The sequence below is a fragment of the Balaenoptera acutorostrata genome, chromosome 15, assembly GCF_949987535.1.
Source record: "Balaenoptera acutorostrata chromosome 15, mBalAcu1.1, whole genome shotgun sequence".
Lineage (NCBI taxonomy): Eukaryota > Metazoa > Chordata > Mammalia > Artiodactyla > Balaenopteridae > Balaenoptera > Balaenoptera acutorostrata.
In genome coordinates this window covers 42,826,486-42,843,473 of record NC_080078.1, presented here as the reverse complement: position 1 = coordinate 42,843,473, position 16,988 = coordinate 42,826,486, and the positions used below count along the sequence as shown (strand labels likewise).

Genomic DNA, 16,988 nt, shown 5'->3' with positions numbered 1-16,988 from the left:
GAAATTTAAGTAACACATTAGTTTCTTAGACAAAGGTAGTGTTATACATACTTAAAGGTTTGTCATAAATCTAGTTTTTATGCATTTGGTAAGGATTGTGTTATAATGGCTTCTGTTCTCTTACACTCATCTTCTGTTTTTCTTAATAACCATTGAATTCAGAGCCTAATGAAGCTCTACTGTAATATGGAATAAAAGTCTCACACCGTCCACTGTGTAGAAACTGCCCAGCCACATACTGCATAAGGCTTTGCTGCAGGAGTAAAATTAAATTTTTAACAAATCCTGGAAAAGGCCTTGTACCTGCGATGCTTACGTGCCTCTCTCTCTTGTTTCCAATGTGTTTCATAGAAGGGCGAGCTGTGTTTTTTTCGTGTACTTGTGCTTTTTTAAAATCCCCACAGAAGGCATCGGTGTTGTAGCCTTTTTTGGTGGTGAATTATTTTTGCCTCTGAGTATAATAATTCAATTTGTAAGCCACGACCCCTCCTAAAGTGCTGTTATCGCTCTGATTAATAAGGAGCCAATTTGCCGTTGCAGCTCCGTCACTTGGGGAATGACGAGGTCCACATCATCTGGTCTGAACACTCCCGGGACTACCGCAGGGGGATCATCCCCACCGCCTTCGGAGACGTTTCAATCATCATCTACCCCATGAAGAATCACATGTTCTTTATCGCGATAACGAAGAAACCCGAGGTATGTTTTCACCACGTTATTCTTCTGGCTCGTACAAGCGTTTGCCATATGATTCACTGTTACTGAAAAACAGTGATACCAGTATGCTAAAGGGGTCACTTTACACGTATGTGAATTACACATGCTAAATAGGAATTACATATGAATTGGGATTTTCAAAGAATCTTTCATCAGGAGCACAGAATTCTGTATTTTATTACTGAGACTCTGAAAATTATAATGCAAAGACACGTATGGTTTTTTAAATGTTTTTAATTTTTAAGATTTTATAATTTAAAGAAATTGACATTTAGAACTTGGGGCATGTTGATTAATAACAGTAAGAGTTGAATGAGCCCCTTGTCACATCTAGCATTTTGTGGGTAGCTGTGGGTACGGGATCCAGCCTTGCCTCTGCTGCTGCTAACGGGGGTCAGTCCTGAAGGATCGCGGAAAAGTCCTGAAGAGCTGGGCCTCCGTGGCTTGGCCCATGTCGGGGCTTCTAACGATGGACGTGCCTTGCCACCCATCAGTTCAGCCGGGTCCATTGGCATCGATCACGGGAACAGCCAGAACCATCCAGGGCCTGAGTGCCGGAACCTGGATTGGCTTCCGTTTCTGTCTTTGCCCTGCCTTTAGTGGTGGTTTAACAGTGCTTCATACAATGACTTGATTTTATTTGCAACTATTAATACAAGGCGAGTTTTTTGGGTTTTTTTTTTTAGTTTTTCAATTAGACATTTAGTGTATTAAGTCTCTCCTTCTCAAGAAAATGACTTTGTGTATTTCAGCTTGATATTAAATACAACCTTCATTTCCATTCCAAATTGTCCTCCTGCAGGAGCTATAAGTTACTGTTCTAAATACTCTCTATTTTTAAGCTTTAAAAATAGTAGGTAAAGGTTTCCTGGGATTTATAACCTAATCTAAAGTGTTCAAGTTGTGAGGGTTAAACGAGCTAAGAAATGGAAGGTGCTTCAAACAGTGCCTGGTCCAGAGGAAAAGCTACTTAAGTGTTAATAATAATAATAACAATTATTATTATTATTATTGCTATTATTATTTTTTGTTATTGTTACTACCATGAAAATAGAATAAATAATGACAATGCGAGTCAACTCCTGAACTCAGAAAAGCCCCTACTCTGGCTGGTGAGAAGCCTGACATAAGGGGAACCCTCTTTTCTACTCAGGGAGCAAAGATGCCGAAGTTCTTCATGTTAAATATTTGTGCTATCTTTGGTTATAGTCTCTGTGCATGCGAAGTGTTCACGTTTGTATAAGAAAATGGCTCTTAGTGCTAATAACATTTGCATGTGTCCATGAAGGACATTAATTTAAAAAATTAAACTGAAAATTTTAATATTAGACAACCAATAAATTTAGTATCCTGTAGCTTTCAAAACTGGAGAATGTGTTTCTTTAATATTTAGTATGGATTAACTGGCTTTATTAGTTCATTTTCAACACGGCCCTCTAAAATGTCATTTAATGTCCTAAAAATGTCACTTTTATTTTTATAGTAAATTAAGAACATAAAAGGTATTTGAGTTCACTTCATAGTGTCGAAGTGATTTTTGAAAAGGTATTACAATGCATGAAAACAAGTTTCTTTAAAAAAATGTGTAAGTTTTATAAATTTGGCCATAAATTCTGACAAGATGAATCGAGCAAATCGTTTTCTTAATACTTCAATTCAAAAAGCCTAAAGGGAAGAAGAGAATAATGGCCAACTGGAAATTTAGTGTTATCCCCACGTTTAAAGGACAAACCATTACAATGTAATAAAATTAATCCAGACATTTCCAGGGCAAGTGTGGCTGACCTTTTGCTCACCAACCACTGACCCCAGGGTGAATGCGAGAGGCTTGTGGAGGGAAAGTCTGTTTGTTTGGCTTCGGTCCCTGGTATTTAAATTGCATTCCCTAATCAAATGAAAAGGCTGTCCTCTCTATCAGGTTACAGAATCCATGGCAACATTTGGCCTTTTATATCCATAATGTTAGCCTTTTTGTTCGCATCTAAGTAGAGACACCTGGAGCAATGTTAACATTAACCGATTTAGCATTAATAGCTTCATTATATAAGAATTTCTGATCAGATAGCTGTTACTTTTGTTATATTGCTTCAGCTTGTATTGTTGTCATTTTTTATCTCCCTGCTTGGCAACCAGGCAATGATTTGCAAATTTTTTTTGTCTTGATTAATTAAGCAATATAATTATCAGTAACCACGATGCAGCCTTTGCTCAACAAAGCTTCGGAGAGAAAACAATGGTAAGTCTGTTAGTATGAATGCATTCCACGCGTCCCAGATGCATGAGGATATTATGGACAATGAGGGGAAAGGCCGCCTGGGAGCGGGGACAAAGGGTGCCACGCAGACTCGACACACTGCACATACCGCCAGGGACGCGCTGCGGGCTCCCGGGGACACAGACGCCTCGTTAGATTACAGCTAGTCAGCAGAGATTAATTCTCAGCCATTTGGTGCAATAATTTACCCATTCCCCAGTATTTTAACCAGAGCGCCTTACCACGGAAGGGAAGGCTTTGTACTTGAAAGGTTTATTTAACCTTGCCTACTTTTAGGGATCGCTACCAAAATCAGTATTTTTGCTTAGAAATTGTCATGACGCAGCCGCTTGAAGTTGAGGAAGCTCCTTCTCGGGAAGGCAGGCTGTGCACGAGTTTCCAAAATGATAGGTAGCATCAGAGCTGTCCGTGGAGGACCTGTATCTTTTATCTGAACGTGGTGTGACTTTGTGGTCTGAGTACACTTTACCAGCCTCTGGGTAGCCATACTTCTCTAAGAATAATTTTAATCCTTCTTTAGGAGGGGGAAAAAAAAAAACAAACCTCATCAGTACACAAAAGTCCTGCTCACTGGATAGAGTCATGCATATTCAAATTGTACTTTCATTCACTGGGCCTCATTAATAGCCTGTGTAATAATGTGAGGCTGTTTGTAATACAAGCTCACACACAGCACTGCTTCCAAGGCCTTTGAAATTTAACATATTTCGCTTTTTCATCCATACACCTCCCTTAAATATACAAATTATGTGCCTGGCAGAATCCGCCTCCTCTTCATAATACAGCCTTTGCAAAACGGTATGTCGAAGGACCACGGCTGTGCCCGTGTCAGGCGGGCATCTGAGAGGGTCTGCTCCCTTCTTGAGCTTTTCATTGAACTTTTTAAAAGATACATTTAAAAAAAATCAGTGTGCTGAGCAACGTAATATCATTGTTAGGTTACTTTCAAGATAAGTCTGTCTCCATAAATGTGGACACCGTAGCCTTTGGTCACGGAAAAGAAACGTGCTGTTGTCAGACTTGTGGTTTTTCCTACTTGTATTACTAAGTCAGCAGTCAGAGAAGACGTACACATGGGGCAGAATGTGAGTGATTTACAGGGTTTGTTAAAACGCCCAGTTTGTCCTGCAGAAAAATGATTCGTAAAGCCTCCAAACTGTAGGAGGTACCCGTGTTACTTTCCTTCTTCCAGTAATTGGAAACAGTATGGGTACTCAGCACATTGGCTTGTATGAATTTGTGAAGGTACGTTTTAGCATTTTTGTCATGTTTCTCTCCAGGCACATGAGTGACTGGCTGGTGACTATCTGACCAAAGGGTAGATGAGCCGAAGCAGCCTTGACCAGGAGCAGTTAAGACAAGAGGAAGCTGTGGGAAAGGGTCCTCTTTGTCACCCCAACCAGTGTCCATTTTGTAAATGAAAAACATGTTAACATCTTCTAGACTCTCCTTACTTGGCCATGGTAGTTATGAGCCGGGGAGGAAAACAGGTGATGATTCAGTCCTTTCTAAGAAGCACAGGTAGGAGAGAGTAATAGGATAGGAGCTGGGGACCCCAAAGTTCCAGTTCCTGTGCTGCCACAGTGGGGGGTGTCTTGGGCAAGTCTCTTAATGTCTTTGGACCTTAACTTCCTCAGGTGTAACGTTCAGGTTGGGGACCAGGGTGTCTACAGTCCTTCCGGGGATTCTAAGCACCCCTTAAAGAGGATGGGCCCTCCTTGGGTCCTCGTGTTCCTAGATGCCCATCCTTTCCCTAAGTTGCCCTGAAGCTGCCGTTGAGGTAGTTTCTGACTCCCTTGCAGGCTCAGCAGCTGTTGTGTGTGTGTGTGTGCGTGTGTGTGTGTGTCTCTCCAGAATGACACCTAGCCCAGGACCTTCCCCTGGAGTAAGTGCTCAAAATGCTAGTTAGGGCTGATGCACCAAAAGCCACAAGAGCATCTGCACATGTGAGGCCAAGAGGAGCCAGTGTTGGCACCTGTGTTTGGAAGGAAATCTTTTCCTAGCGTGGCTTTATTATAAAGGGAATGTGTTTGACTGCAACATGGTTATGTAAATTTCCTCTTATTTCAAATGTGCAATTTTCTTATTTATCTCAACCCCAACCAAATAACCTTTTTGAGATTAAGTCATATATTTTAAAATACTTTGGGACATTCTCAGGGAAAGTAAGTTGTTAGTTTTTGAATATGTAAAGGATCATTTATTTTGAAAAGATAACTGAGAATACTGAATAACCAGAATTCACTAAATATGTTTTTAAGTGGATTACTGCAATATGTTCTGTTTTGGTAATTTATTATTATCGTTATTGGGAGTTTTTAAAGTAGAGGAATGACACTGGGAACTTTGTGAAAAGGCAGCTGTCATTTGCAGATGTTGTATCAAAATCAAATTTCTTCTCTAATTCATGGCCACTCCTAATTTGAGGAATTCCCTGGATACAAGAGATCTATATTATTCCTTTTGTCCAGTTTTGAAAGACTATCTGAGTCACCCACAAACAGTTGCCAAAGAATAATAAGGAACATTTATTTATAAGATAAGCCTCAGTACAGATGGAAAAAAATCTATAGCCTATTATTAACTCATAGCTCCTGTTTTATCTTTCACAACAATTTGGCTATTAAGAATTCCTTCTCAATTGATTTTCTTCAAAAGTTGCCATTGTTTTCCCTTTTATTCAGTTGGTCTTTGATAATACATCTTCCTGCTTTTGCCTTATCCTCGTCCTTTGGCCAGAGCCAGCCTGCGTAAATGTGTCCTGAGTGGCCAGTGGAAGAGCCCGCTTTGTGTCAGAAAGTAGGACAGTTCTCATCCTCTGCCCCAAGTGACCTCAGCAGGAAGGGCCTTCGGGCCCACGATGCCCGCTCTCTGACCCCTCGGCAGACACGCATGTGCCTTTCAAATCTCCTGCACGCGGCTGCACGCACCCTCGGCCAAAGCTGGGCAAGGCAGGCTGGGGTGTCAGGAGTGTAGAGAACTCCTCCATAAGCAGGACACAGGCCCACCGCCCCAGAACAAGAGGCGTACTTTCTGTGCTGTACTTGAAGTTCATTGGTTTGTTGTTTATTGTAGTTGGGTTTTTTGTTGTCTAGTTTTCTTCATGAATTCTTTAATCGCAGCTCCATCTCACTGATTACGGGACTGCTTTTTAGGGTTAGGGTTGGGGACCTCATGACAGGTCCGTGGAGCACTTCTCCCCCACACCTCACCATGGCATCAGCCAGACTTTTGTATAGTAACAGGAAACAACCAAAAGAGCTGCACATCTGAGACCTTATCCATGAAGTCTCTAGAGAAACCCAGACACAACAGGGGAGTCAAAAACAGAGGCATCCAAGGAAGCTTTAGCCTCTGACACCTTCATCTACAATTTCAGCAAACCATAAACACAGCCTAACTCCCAGCCAGACAAACATAAAGCCTTACACTAAAGGCCTATTTACTTCAGTTCCTTTTACCTGGTATATCATGTCCAGCTTTCAACAAAAAAAATTGCAAGGCATACTAAAAGGCAAAAAAAAACCCCACAGTTTGAAGAGACAGAGCAAGCATCAAAATCAGACTCAGATATGGCAAACATTTTGAAATGATCAAATCAGGAATTTAAAAGAACTGTGATTAATATGCTAAAGGCTCTAATAGAAAAAATGGACAACATGCAAGAAGAGATGAGTAATGGAAGCAGAGAGATGCAAACTCCAAGAAAGAATTAAAAGGAAATCCTAGAGGAAAATTGGAGGGGATTGGAGAAGATGGCGGAAGAGTAAGACGCGGAGATCACATTCCTTCCCACAGATACAGTAGAAATACATCTACACGTGGAACTGCTCCTACAGAACACCCACTGAACGCTGGCAGAAAACGTCCGACCTCCAAAAAGGCAAGAAACTCCCCCCGTACTTGGGTAGGGCAAAAGAAAAAAGAAATAACAGAGACAAAAGAATAGGGACGGCACCTGCACCAGTGGGAGGGAGCCGTGAAGGAGGAAAGGTTTCCACGCACTAGGAGCCCCTTCGCGGGCGGAGACTGCGGGGGGCAGAGGGGGGAAGCTTCAGAGCCACGGAGGAGAGCGTAGCCACAGAGGTGCGGAGGGCAAAGCGGAGAGGTTCCCGCACAGAGGCTCGGCGCCGAGCAGCACTCACCAGCCCGAGAGGCTTGTCTGCTTAGCCGCCGGGGCGGGCGGGGCTGGGAGCTGAGGCTCGGGCTGCGGTCGGATCGCAGGGAGAGGACTGGGGCTGGCGGCGTGAACACAGCCTGAAGGGGTTAGCGCACCACAGCTAGCCCGGAGGGAGTCCGGGAAAAAGTCTGCAGCTGCCGAAGAGGCAAGAGACTTTTTCTTGCCTCTTTGTTTCGCGGCGGGCAAGGAGAGGGGATTCAGAGCGCCGCCTAAACGAACTCCAGAAAAGGGCGCGAGCCGCGGCTATCAGCGCGGATCCCACAGCAACAGGGGCGCAGAGGGAAAATCGGAGAGACTCCCGCACAGAGGCTCGGCGCCGAGCGGCGCTCACCAGCCCGAGAGGCTTGTCTGCTCCCCCGCCGGGGCGGGCGGGGCTGGGAGCTGAGGCTCGGGCTGCGGTCGGATCGCAGGGAGAGGACTGGGGCTGGCGGTGTGAACACAGCCTGAAGGGGTTGGCGCACCACAGCTAGCCGGGAGGGAGACCGGGAAAAGGTCTGCAGCTGCCGAAGAGGCAAGAGACTTTTTCTTGCCTCTTTGTTTCGCGGCGGGCAAGGAGAGGGGATTCAGAGCGCCGCCTAAACGAACTCCAGAAAAGGGCGCGAGCCGCGGCTATCAGCGCGGATCCCACAGCAACAGGGGCGCAGAGGGAAAATCGGAGAGACTCCCGCACAGAGGCTCGGCGCCGAGCGGCGCTCACCAGCCCGAGAGGCTTGTCTGCTTAGCCGCCGGGGCGGGCGGGGCTGGGAGCTGAGGCTCGGGCTGCGGTCGGATCGCAGGGAGAGGACTGGGGCTGGCGGTGTGAACACAGCCTGAAGGGGTTGGCGCACCACAGCTAGCCGGGAGGGAGACCGGGAAAAGGTCTGCAGCTGCCGAAGAGGCAAGAGACTTTTTCTTGCCTCTTTGTTTCGCTGCGCGCAAGGAGACGGGATTCAGAGCGCCGCCTAAACGAGCTCCAGAGAAGGGCGCGAGCCACGGCGATCAGCGCGGACCCCAGAGACGGGCGTGAGACGCTGGGGCTGCTGCTGCCGCCTCCAAAAAGCCTGTGTGTGAGCATAGGTCACTCTCCACACCTCCCCTCCCGGGAGCCTGTGCAGCCCGCCACTGCCGGGGTCCCGGGATCCGGGGACAACATCCCCGGGAGAACGCACTGCGCGCCTCGAGCTGGTGCAACGTCACGCCGGCCTCGGCCGCCGCAGGCTCGCCCCGCCTCCTCCGTACCGCTCCCTCCCCGCGGCCTGGGTGAGCCAGAGCCCCCGAAGCAGCTGCTCCTTTAACCCCGTCCTGTCTGGGCGGGGAACAGACGCCCTCAGGCGACCTACACGCAGAGGCGGGTCCAAATCCAAAGCTGAACCCCAGGAGCTGTGCGAACAGGGAAGAGAAGGGGAAATCTCTCCCAGCAGCCTCAGAAGCAGCGGATTAAAACTCCACAAACAACTTGATGTGCCTGCATCTGCTGAATACCTGAATAGACAACGAATCATCCCAAATTCAGGAGGGGGACTTCGGGAGCAGGAGATATTAATTTTTCCCCTTTTCCTTTTTTTTGTGAGTGTATATGTATATGCTTCTGGGTGAGATTTTGTCTGTATAGCTTTGCTTTACAATAGCTTTATTTTACTTCACTATATTATAGCCTCTTTCTTTCTTTCTTTCTATTTTTTCTCCCTTTTACTCTGAGCCGTGTGGACGAAAGGCTCTTGGTGCTCCAGCCAGGCATCAGGGCCGTGCCTCTGAGGTGGGAGAGCCAACTTCAGAACACTGGTCCACAAGAGAGCTCCCAGCTCCACGTAATACCAAACGGCAAAAATCTCCCAGAGATCTCCATCTCAACATCAAGACCCAGCTTCACTCAACGACCAGCAAGCTACAGTGCTGGACACCCTATGCCAAACAACTAGCTAGACAGGAACACAACCCCATCCATTAGCAGAGAGGCTGCCTAAAATCAAAATAAGGCCACAGACACCCCAAAATACACCACCAGACGTGGACGTGCCCACCAGAAAGACAAGATCTAGCCTCATCCACCAGAACTCAGGCACTAGTTCCCTCCACCAGGAAGCCTACACAACCCACTGAACCAACCTTAGCCACTGGGGACAGATACCAAAAACAACGGGAACTACGAACCTGCAGCCTGTGAAAAGGAGACCCCAAACACAGTAAGATAGGCAAAATGAGACGACAGAAAAACACACAGCAGATGAAGGAGCAGGCTCAAAACACACTGGGCTTAACAAATGAAGAGGAAATAGGTAGTCTACCTGAAAAAGAATTCAGAATAATGATAGTAAGGATGATCCAAAATCTTGGGAATAGAATAGACAAAATGCAAGAAACATTTAACAAGGATGTAGAAGAACTAAAGAGGAACCAAGCAATGATGAAAAACACAATAAATGAAATTAAAAATACTCTAGATGGGATCAATAGTAGAATAACTGAGGCAGAAGAAAGGATAAGTGACCTGGAAGATAAAATGGTGGAAATAACTACTACAGAGCAGGATAAAGAAAAAAGAATGAAAAGAACTGAGGACAGTCTCAGGGACCTCTGGGACAACATTAAACGTGCCAACATTCGAATTATAGGGGTACCAGAAGAAGAAGAGAAAAAGAAAGGGACTGAGAAAATTTTTGAAGAGATTATAGTTGAAAACTTCCCTAATATGGGAAAGGAAATAGTTAATCAAGTCCTGGAAGCACAGAGAGTCCCATACAGGATAAACCCAAGGAGGAACACGCCAAGACACATATTAATCAAACTGTCAAAAATTAAATATAAGGAAAACATATTAAAGGCAGCAAGGGAAAAAAAACAAATAACACACAAGGGAATCCCCATAAGGTTAACATCTGATCTCTCAGCAGAAACTCTGCAAGCCAGAAGGGAGTGGCAGGATATACTTAAAGTCATGAAGGAGAAAAACCTACAACCAAGATTACTCTACCCAGCAAGGATCTCATTCAGATTCGATGGAGAAATTAAAACCTTTACAGACAAGCAAAAGCTGAGAGAGTTCAGCACCACCAAACCAGCTTTACAACAAATGCTAAAGGAAATTCTCTAGGCAAGAAACACAAGAGAAGGAAAACACCTACAATAACAAACCCAATACATTTAAGAAAATGGGAATAGGAACATACATATCGATAATTACCTTGAATGTAAATGGATTAAATGCTCCCACCAAAAGACACAGGCTGGCTGAATGGATACAAAAACAAGACCCATACATATGCTGTCTACAAGAGACCCACTTCAGACCTAGGGACACATACAGACTGAAAGTGAGGGGATGGAAAAAGATATTCCATGCAAATGGAAATCAAAAGAAAGCTGGAGTAGCAATTCTCATATCAGACAAAATAGACTTTAAAATAAAGACTATTACAAGAGACAAAGAAGGACACTACATAATGATCAAGGGATCAATCCAAGACGAAGGTATAACAATTGTAAATATTCATGCACCCAACATAGGAGCACCTCAATACATAAGGCAAATACTAACAGCCGTAAAAGGGGAAATCGACAGTAACACAATCATAGTAGGGGACTTTAACACCCCACTTTCACCAATGGACAGATCATCCAAAATGAAAATAAATAAGGAAACACAAGCTTTAAATGATGCATTAAACAAGATGGACTTAATTGATATTTATAGGACATTCCATCCAAAAACAACAGAATACACATTCTTCTCAAGTGCTCATGGAACATTCTCCAGGATAGATCATATCTTGGGTCACAAATCAAGCCTTGGTAATTTTAAGAAAATTGAAATCATATCAAGTATCTTTTCCAACCACAATGCTATGAGACTAGATATCAATTACAGGAAAATATCTGTAACAAATACAAATACATGGAGGCTAAACAATACATTACTTAATAACCAAGAGATCACTGAAGAAATCAAAGAGGAAATTAAAAAATACCTAGAAACAAATGACAATGAAAACATCATGACCCAAAACCTATGGGATGCAGCAAAAGCAGTTCTAAGAGGGAAGTTTATAGCAATACAATTCTACCTTAAGAAAAAAGAAACATTTCAAATAAACAACCTAACCTTACACCTAAAGCAATTAGAGAAAGAAGAACAAAAAAACTCCCAAAGTTAGCAGAGGACAGAAATCATAAAGATTAGATCAGAAATTAATGAAAAAGAAATGAAGGAAACGATAGCAAAGAGCAATAAAACTAAAAGCTGGTTCTTTGAGAAGATAAACAAAATTGATAAACCATTAGCCAGACTCATCAAGAGAAAAAGGGAGAAGACTCAGATCAATAGAATTAGAAATGAAAAAGGAGAAGTAACCACTGACACTGCAGAAATACAAAAGATCATGAGAGATTACTACAAGCAACTCTATGCCAATAAAATGGACAACCTGGAAGAAATGGACAGATTCTTAGAAATGCACAAACTGCTGAGACTGAACCAGGAAGAAATAGAAAATATGAACAGACCAATCACAAGCACTGAAATTGAAACTGTGATTAAAAACCTTCCAACAAACAAAAGCCCAGGACCAGATGGCTTCACAGGCGAATTCTATCAAACATTTAGAGAAGAGCTAACACCTATCCTTCTCAAACTCTTCCAAAATATTGCAGAGGGAGGAACACTCCCAAACTCATTCTACGAGGCCACCATCACCCTGATACCAAAACCAGACAAAGATGTCACAAAGAAAGAAAACTACAGGCCAATATCACTGATGAACATAGATGCAAAAATCCTCAACAAAATACTAGCAAACAGAATCCAACAGCACATTAAAAGGATCATACACCATGATCAAATGGGGTTTATCCCAGGAATGCAAGGATTCTTCAATATACGCAAATCAATCAATGTGATACACCATATTAACAAATTGAAGGAGAAAAACCATATGATCATCTCAATAGATGCAGAGAAAGCTTTTGACAAAATTCAACACCCATTTATGATAAAAGCCCTGCAGAAAGTAGGCATAGAGGGAACTTTCCTCAACATAATAAAGGCCATATATGACAAACCCACAGCCAACATTGTCCTCAATGGTGAAAAACTGAAACCATTTCCACTAAGATCAGGAACAAGACAAGGTTGCCCACTCTCACCACTATTATTCAACATAGTTTTGGAAGTGTTAGCCACAGCAATCAGAGAAGACAAAGAAATAAAAGGAATCCAAATCGGAAAAGAAGAAGTAAAGCTGTCACTATTTGCAGACGACATGATACTATACATAGAGAATCCTAAAGAGGCTACCAGAAAACTCCTAGAGCTAATCAATGAATTTGGTAAAGTAGCAGGATACAAAATTAATGCACAGAAATCTCTTGCATTTCTATACACTAATGACGAAAAATCTGAAAGTGAAATTAAGAAAACACTCCCATTTACCATTGCAACAAAAAGAATAAAATATCTAGGAATAAACCTACCTAAGGAGACAAAAGACCTGTATGCAGAAAATTATAAGACACTGATGAAAGAAATTAAAGATGATACAAATAGATGGAGAGATATACCATGTTCCTGGATTGGAAGAATCAACATTGTGAAAATGTCTCTACTACCCAAAGCAATCTACAGATTCAATGCAATCCCTATCAAACTACCACTGGCATTTTTCACAGAACTAGAACAAAAAATTTCACAATTTGTATGGAAACACAAAAGACCCCGAATAGCCAAAGCAATCTTGAGAACGAAAAATGGAGCTGGGGGAATCAGGCTCCCTGACTTCAGACTATATTACAAAGCTTCAGTAATCAAGACAGTTTGGTATTGGCACAAAAACAGAAATATAGATCAATGGAACAGGATAGAAAGCCCAGAGATAAACCCACACACATATGGTCAACTTATCTTTGATAAAGGAGGCAAGCATATACAGTGGAGAAAAGACAGCCTCTTCAATAAGTGGTGCTGGGAAAATTGGACAGGAACATGTAAAAGTATGAAATTAGAACACTCCCTGACACCATGCACAAAAATAAACTCAAAATGGATTAAAAACCTAAGTGTAAGGGCAGACACTATCAAACTCTTAGAGGAAAACATAGGCAGAACACTCTATGACATACATCACAGCAAGATTCTTTTTGACCCAGCTCCCAGAGAAATGGAAATAAGAACACAAATAAACAAATGGGACCTAATGAAACTGAAAAGCTTTTGCACAGCAAAGGAAACCATAAACAAGACCAAAAGACAACCCTCAGAATGGGAGAAAATATTTGCAAATGAAGCAACTGACAAAGGATTAATCTCCAAGATTTACAAGCAGCTCATGCAGCTCAATAACAAAAAAACGAACAACCCAATCCAAAAATGGGCAGAAGATCTAAATAGACATTTCTCCAAAGAAGATATACAGATGGCCTACAGACACATGAAAGAATGCTCAACATCATTAATCATTAGAGAAATGCAAATCAAAACTACAATGAGATATCATCTCACACCGGTCAGAATGGCCATCATCAAAAAATCTAGAAACAGTAAATGCTGGAGAGGGTGTGGAGGAAAGGGAACACTCTTGCACTGTTGGTGGGAATGTAAATTGATACAGCCACTATGGAGAACAGTATGGAGGTTCCTTAAAAAACTACAAATAGAACTACCATACGACCCAGCAATCCCACTACTGGGCATATACCCTGAGAAAACCATAGGTCAAAAAGAGTCATGTACCAAAATGTTCATTGCAGCTCTATTTACAATAGCCAGGACATGGAAGCAACCTAAGTGTCCATCGACAGATGAATGGATAAAGAAGATGTGGCACATATATACAATGGAATATTACTCAGCCATAAAAAGAAATGAAATGGAGGTATTTGTAATGAGGTGGATGGAGTTAGAGTCTGTCATACAGAGTGAAGTAAGTCAGAAAGAGAAAAACAAATACAGTATGCTAACACATATATATGGAATCTAAGGGAAAAAAAAAAAAAAAGGCCATGAAGAACCTAGTGGCAAGACAGGAATAAAGACACAGACCTACTAGAGAATGGACTTGAGGATATGGGGAGAGGGTGGGGTGAGATGTGACAGGGTAAGAGAGTGTCATGGACATATATACACTACCAAATGTAAAATAGATAGCTAGTGGGAAGCAGCCGCATAGCACAGGGAGATCAGCTCGGTGCTTTGTGACCACCTAGAGGGGTGGGATGGGGAGGGTGGGAGGGAGGGAGATGCAAGAGGGAAGAGAAATGGGAACATATTGTATATGTATAACTGATTCACTTTGTTATAAAGCAGATGCTAACACACTATTGTAAGGCAATTATACTTCAATAAAGATGTTTGAGAAAAAAAAAAAAAAGGAAAAAAAAAAAAAAGGAAATCCTAGAAATCAAAAACACTGTAGCAGAAAAGAAGAATGCCTTTGATGGGTTCACAAATAAACTGGACAGGTGAGGAAAGGAACTGTGAGTTTGAAGACATGTCAATAGAAATATCAAAACTGAAATGCAAAGGGAAAAAATGATAAAACTGAACAGAGCATTCAAGACCTGTGGGATAATTATAAAGTGTTATATACCCCTAATGGGAATACTAGAAGGAAAAGAAAAAGAAAGGAACAGAAGAAATATTTGAAATTATAACTTAAAGATATTTTTATATAACATATATTTTAATATATAATTATAATATGTGAAAAATTTCCAAGTTGATGACAGATACCAAACCACAGATCCAGGAAGCGTAGACAACACCCAGGAGGATAATACCAAAGTATCTACACCTAGACATATCACATTCAAACTGCACATTGCAGACTGAATGTTTGTGCCCCCCCCACCCCCCAGAATTCATATTTTGAAATCTAACCGTCAGTGTGATGGTATTTAGGGGTAGGGGTAGAGAGGTGATTAGGTCATAAGGGTGGGGCCCTCAGGAGTGGGATTGGTGACCTTATAAAAGAGGCCCCAGAGAGCTCCCTTACCCCTTACTGCTTGTGAGAACACAGAGAGAAGACAGCCGTCCATGAACCAGCCATCTTCCGACGTCTTGTTCTAGGACTTTCCAGCCTCCAGAACTGTGAGAAATAAATTTCTGTTGTTTATAAGCCAGCCAGTCTATAGTACTCTGTTAAAGCAGCCCAAACAGACACTACCAAAAATCAAAAACAATGGGAAAATCTTAAAAGAAGCCAGAGGAAAAAAAATAACAACTATAGAGGTTCAAGGATAGGTATTACATTGGACTTCTAGCCAGAAATCATTTAAGTTAGAAGCAAGTGAAGTAAAATATTTCAAGTGTTGAAAGAAAAAAACCACCAGCATGGAATTCTGTATTCTTCAAAAGTGAAAGAAGAAATGAAGACTTTCTCAAACAAAAATTAGGAAATTTGTAGCCAGTAGACCTGCCTTGCAAGAAATATTACAATAAATTCATCAAAAAGAGAGAAAATGTCACAGATCAGAAACACAGATCTACTTTAAAAAGGAAGAGCTTTAGAGAAGGAATAAATGAAGGTAAACTGAAATCTTTTATTTTCTTATTCTTAATTGATCTAACAAATAACAGTTTTTTCCAAACAATAATAGCAACAGTGCATTCAGTGATTATAACTTATGGATAAGTAATGAATGACAGCAGTGTTATAAGGATGGGAGGGAAGAATTAGAAATATTCTGTGATATGGTACTTGCACTACCTGTGAAGCAGTAAGTGTTATTTGAAAGAGGACTTGGATTAGTTATAAATGTATATGTCAAACTCAAGGGCAAACACTAAAAGAAGTAAAATGTATATAAAATACACACACACACACACACGTACGTGCATGTCTGGAGGTCAGGGCCATGCCTCCCCCTCCACATCCCACCCTGGACCATGGAGCACATGAGAAGTGCTTGGAATTTAACACATTTTACTTTTTATAAAACTTTCAGTCCGTGGACTTCTCAGTCTTTCTGACAAATAACATAACTAATTTTTTTTTTCCAACGGAAAAGTTGTTATACTTTAATGCAATTTTTTAACCGATGTATCTGTCACCCACTTTGGCATCTCAGGCACAAATGCAGGGCCAGAACACACCCTCTCAGTTCCGAAGTTCATATCGTGGGATCATGAGCTTCCCAGAGGGGGAAGCTGGCAGGTCCTGGAATCCTAGACACCGGGGGTAGAAGCGCCCTGAGAAACCACCGGTTCTGACCTCACTCACGCACAGATGACCCTGTGAGGGTCAGTCTGTCTGTGCAGCCAGCATCCCTGGTGCCTACAGCCCTGTGAATAACCACGCCCAGAAATCACTCCTTTCCCTTTGGCCTCTCATTTTGGCCCTTCGTTATTTCCAGTCTGGCACTTGATTCTCTCATTGTTCATTGTAACTTTTTGGTTGTTTTAGGTTGACTTTGGGGATCTGGTCAGAAACGTGAGAAACTGTGCTGTTTGCAATTTTCATGAAACGCCCCCAAATAGGTTCTGTTCTCCTCGGTTCGTAGGCAGGATTCAGGGCAAGGCACGTGGTGTCCCCGGTGGTGGGGCTGCTCCGCCCTGGTGCCTCGGTTCATGGACGTGAAGGCCTGCCCCTCAATGTGAGCCTTGTAGGACCACATCTCCAGGGATGGTCCCCGTCCCCGTCGGTGATGAAGCGGTTCTGGCTTCGGGGTAGGTAACCAGACGCTTCTCTGGGGGAATGGGTGTCTCCCCGCACGCCTAGTCGCCCGTGTGTAGAAGCTCTTTTCTTCCGTGTCTTTCCTTCCTGACCTCTTATTCTAACATTATTTTCCAGCTCACAAAGTTCTGTTCATAGAGATTGTGGTCATTATTGCCATTACTCTTCACTTCAC

At 42.6% G+C, this 16,988-nt stretch overlaps 1 protein-coding gene across 2 annotated transcripts in view; it reads left to right on the top strand.

Moving 5' to 3' along the window:
* RALGAPA2 (Ral GTPase activating protein catalytic subunit alpha 2) overlaps window positions 1–16,988 on the top strand; it is a 289,245-nt gene that overhangs the window by 184,290 nt on the left and 87,967 nt on the right. For both annotated transcript variants that reach the window (XM_057528489.1, XM_057528490.1), the window contains exon 36: window positions 541–699. In XM_057528489.1, coding sequence (XP_057384472.1) covers window positions 541–699 — 159 coding nt within the window. The remainder of the gene's footprint in view (window positions 1–540; window positions 700–16,988) is intronic.